This window comes from Formica exsecta, unplaced genomic scaffold, assembly GCF_003651465.1.
Source record: "Formica exsecta isolate Colony F162 unplaced genomic scaffold, ASM365146v1 scaffold405, whole genome shotgun sequence".
Classification (NCBI taxonomy): Eukaryota; Metazoa; Arthropoda; class Insecta; order Hymenoptera; family Formicidae; genus Formica; species Formica exsecta.
In genome coordinates, this window is record NW_021851290.1 from 120,444 (window position 1) to 122,745 (window position 2,302).

The 2,302-nt window shown below is 45.8% G+C and overlaps 1 protein-coding gene across 1 annotated transcript; it reads right to left on the minus strand.

Moving 5' to 3' along the window:
- Positions 1-1,403: 1,403 nt before the first annotated feature.
- LOC115240097 lies at positions 1,404-2,078 on the minus strand. Its single transcript, XM_029815065.1, has one exon. The coding sequence runs from the start codon at positions 2,076-2,078 to the stop codon at positions 1,404-1,406; it is 675 nt and encodes a 224-aa protein (XP_029670925.1).
- Between the last annotated feature and the right edge of the window lie 224 nt (positions 2,079-2,302).

Below are 2,302 nucleotides of genomic sequence, written 5' to 3' on the forward strand. Positions count from 1 at the left end.
GGGGGGGGAAGAGCAATCCACAAATGTCATCTCCAGCGGATCTTCGAATGTCTCGACGGTAGCATTTTTGTCTTCCACGCCCGTCGGCAACTGTGGAGACAGCCCTTCGCTTGATGAAGACGAACGAGCCTCAGGGACCGTAGGGCTCGTTCGCCTGTCACTGGAGGTCCGACTCTCCTGCGGCAGTAGCTTTTCTTCTATATCCAATTCCATTTCCATATTATTTGATCCTTGGTTTGTTGTTCGGGGTGTCCTTCCCCTAGGACGACTGGCTTCACTGCGCCTATGAGCTCGCCCCGCCCATTCCAAAGTCAAAAAGCCATCCAAAAGCAAATCATCCGGATTGTCCAGTGGTACAGCCAAAGTCGTCATATTATCCACATTAGGAGCGGGTGGAGACAGAGACCACCTTCCAGAGTCTTCAAACCCCCTACTCATTAATGCTTTTCCACTCTGTACATGGTCCCTGTACTTTAGAGATGTCAAAGGGGCAAACATCTCTCTGGTTCTTATGTGATCCTCGACAGGTTCATCTTCTGATATGTATTCCTTTAAATAGTTTATTTTGTCCTGTAGATCCTTAATCTGTTCATCCTGTCTATTTACTTTAAGTAGAATATATTTCCTAGCCGAGTTTAACTTGTTAATAACTGTTGAAAGATCATTTACATATGTAAGAATTGTGTCTATTGCCAGATGCATCCCTCCTGTTGAAAAAGTATTTTCGTTGTCCATCTCTAACAAGGTCCTCAAAACTCCAGCGATATCCTCCGGTGTATCGCTAATGATAGACAGAGTCTCCCGATTCCCCGGATTACACTTGTTTAGGGGTATCTCCAAAGTCCCAGCAGCTTTGGCAGGTTTACCATAAGGCATGTCAGTATCCTCCCCTTCTCCTTTAGTTAGCCCTAAATATGATGACGACGGGAGAGAGTCAGGGACTAGAACTCTCCTCTCGCCGAGATCTGGGGATTCCGAGTTCCCTTGGTCTAGTACGTTTAGATTATTTATTCCTTTATCCATATTTATTTATTAATTTATTTACTTATCCTACCTTAATTACTTAATATCTTGATCCTTAAGCCGTTATATCAAATTTTACGCTCTAATATGTATTTATTTCAAAACTAGTTGTTTGAGGTCAATCTAGGGACATCCCCAGAAAATCCCCAGACACAGAATTCGCAAGATTACGGAAAATTTACAGTTGAAGGGTATTAACCCGTCTGCATACAGTTCATGGTATTAACGACGCGCATCAGTACATCAGAGTTTGTCCGGGGAATATCCCCATTTAGTAGTTCGGTTCCGAAACTAGCAGCAGGCCAACCCCAGACTCCCTAGCCTGATGGACTAGTAAGTCTAGGGAGGGCCTGCTACGATTGACATTCGCTTGCAATATGTCAATGCGCATCTACGTCCATTTGCGTCGCCCCTTGAGAGGGATTTGGTGCCTCGCCGGTTCTTCCGAATCTGTTTAGACCGGCCGTTCTAAAACTTGCCCTACTCTTGACAGTTCTATGTTCCGCAGTGCAGAGATTTGATCCTATTCTATGATTAGGGTTTTTACCCTCCGATAGGCAGATCTTGCAAGATGACGGGAGGTTGCAGTCTCTGGCCGCATGACCCGGCCCACCGCACTTAAAGCACAATCTGCTGTAGTCCTCCTCAGCTGTGCATGTGAGTCTAACATGACCAAACCTCCAACACTTAAAGCATTGGACTGGCCTGGCATCCAGCAGGTCCACCCTAGCTATTGTCCATCCTATTCTAACTTTCTTACTGTTAGCTGTCTTGATTGCCGCACTTAACGGGCATTGCGCCCAGACAGTAAATAAACCGTTGTTCATGGGGCGGATTGTTCCTACCTTGATTTCCTCCTCTTTGCATCCACCGTATTGGGTTACGACGCAAGCGACCTCGTTTTCTGAGATAGAGTCGTCCAATCCGACTAGTCGAATTTCACCCTTTACTATGGGTCTGGCTACCTTTGCCTGATCTTGCAGAACATTCCGTAGTTTTTCGGCGAGAGCATTGGCCCTATCAGATCCATTGGGGCCTAGGATCTCTATGATCATGCCCCCGTTTGCCGCTTTCCTAATTTTTGACTTGTCTATTTCTATTTTTTGAATTGTCTAATTCATTTAGTGAAATAGCCTCGCGCGCTTTTTTTTTAAGTACTCCTGCATATGAAAGATCATTGTCCCATTTGGTGATCATAACCGCAGCGGTCTTGGGAGGTCTACGGGTTGTTTTCGCAGGTCTCAAGCCGCTCGCGTTACCGGTGACTACCTTTTGGGAC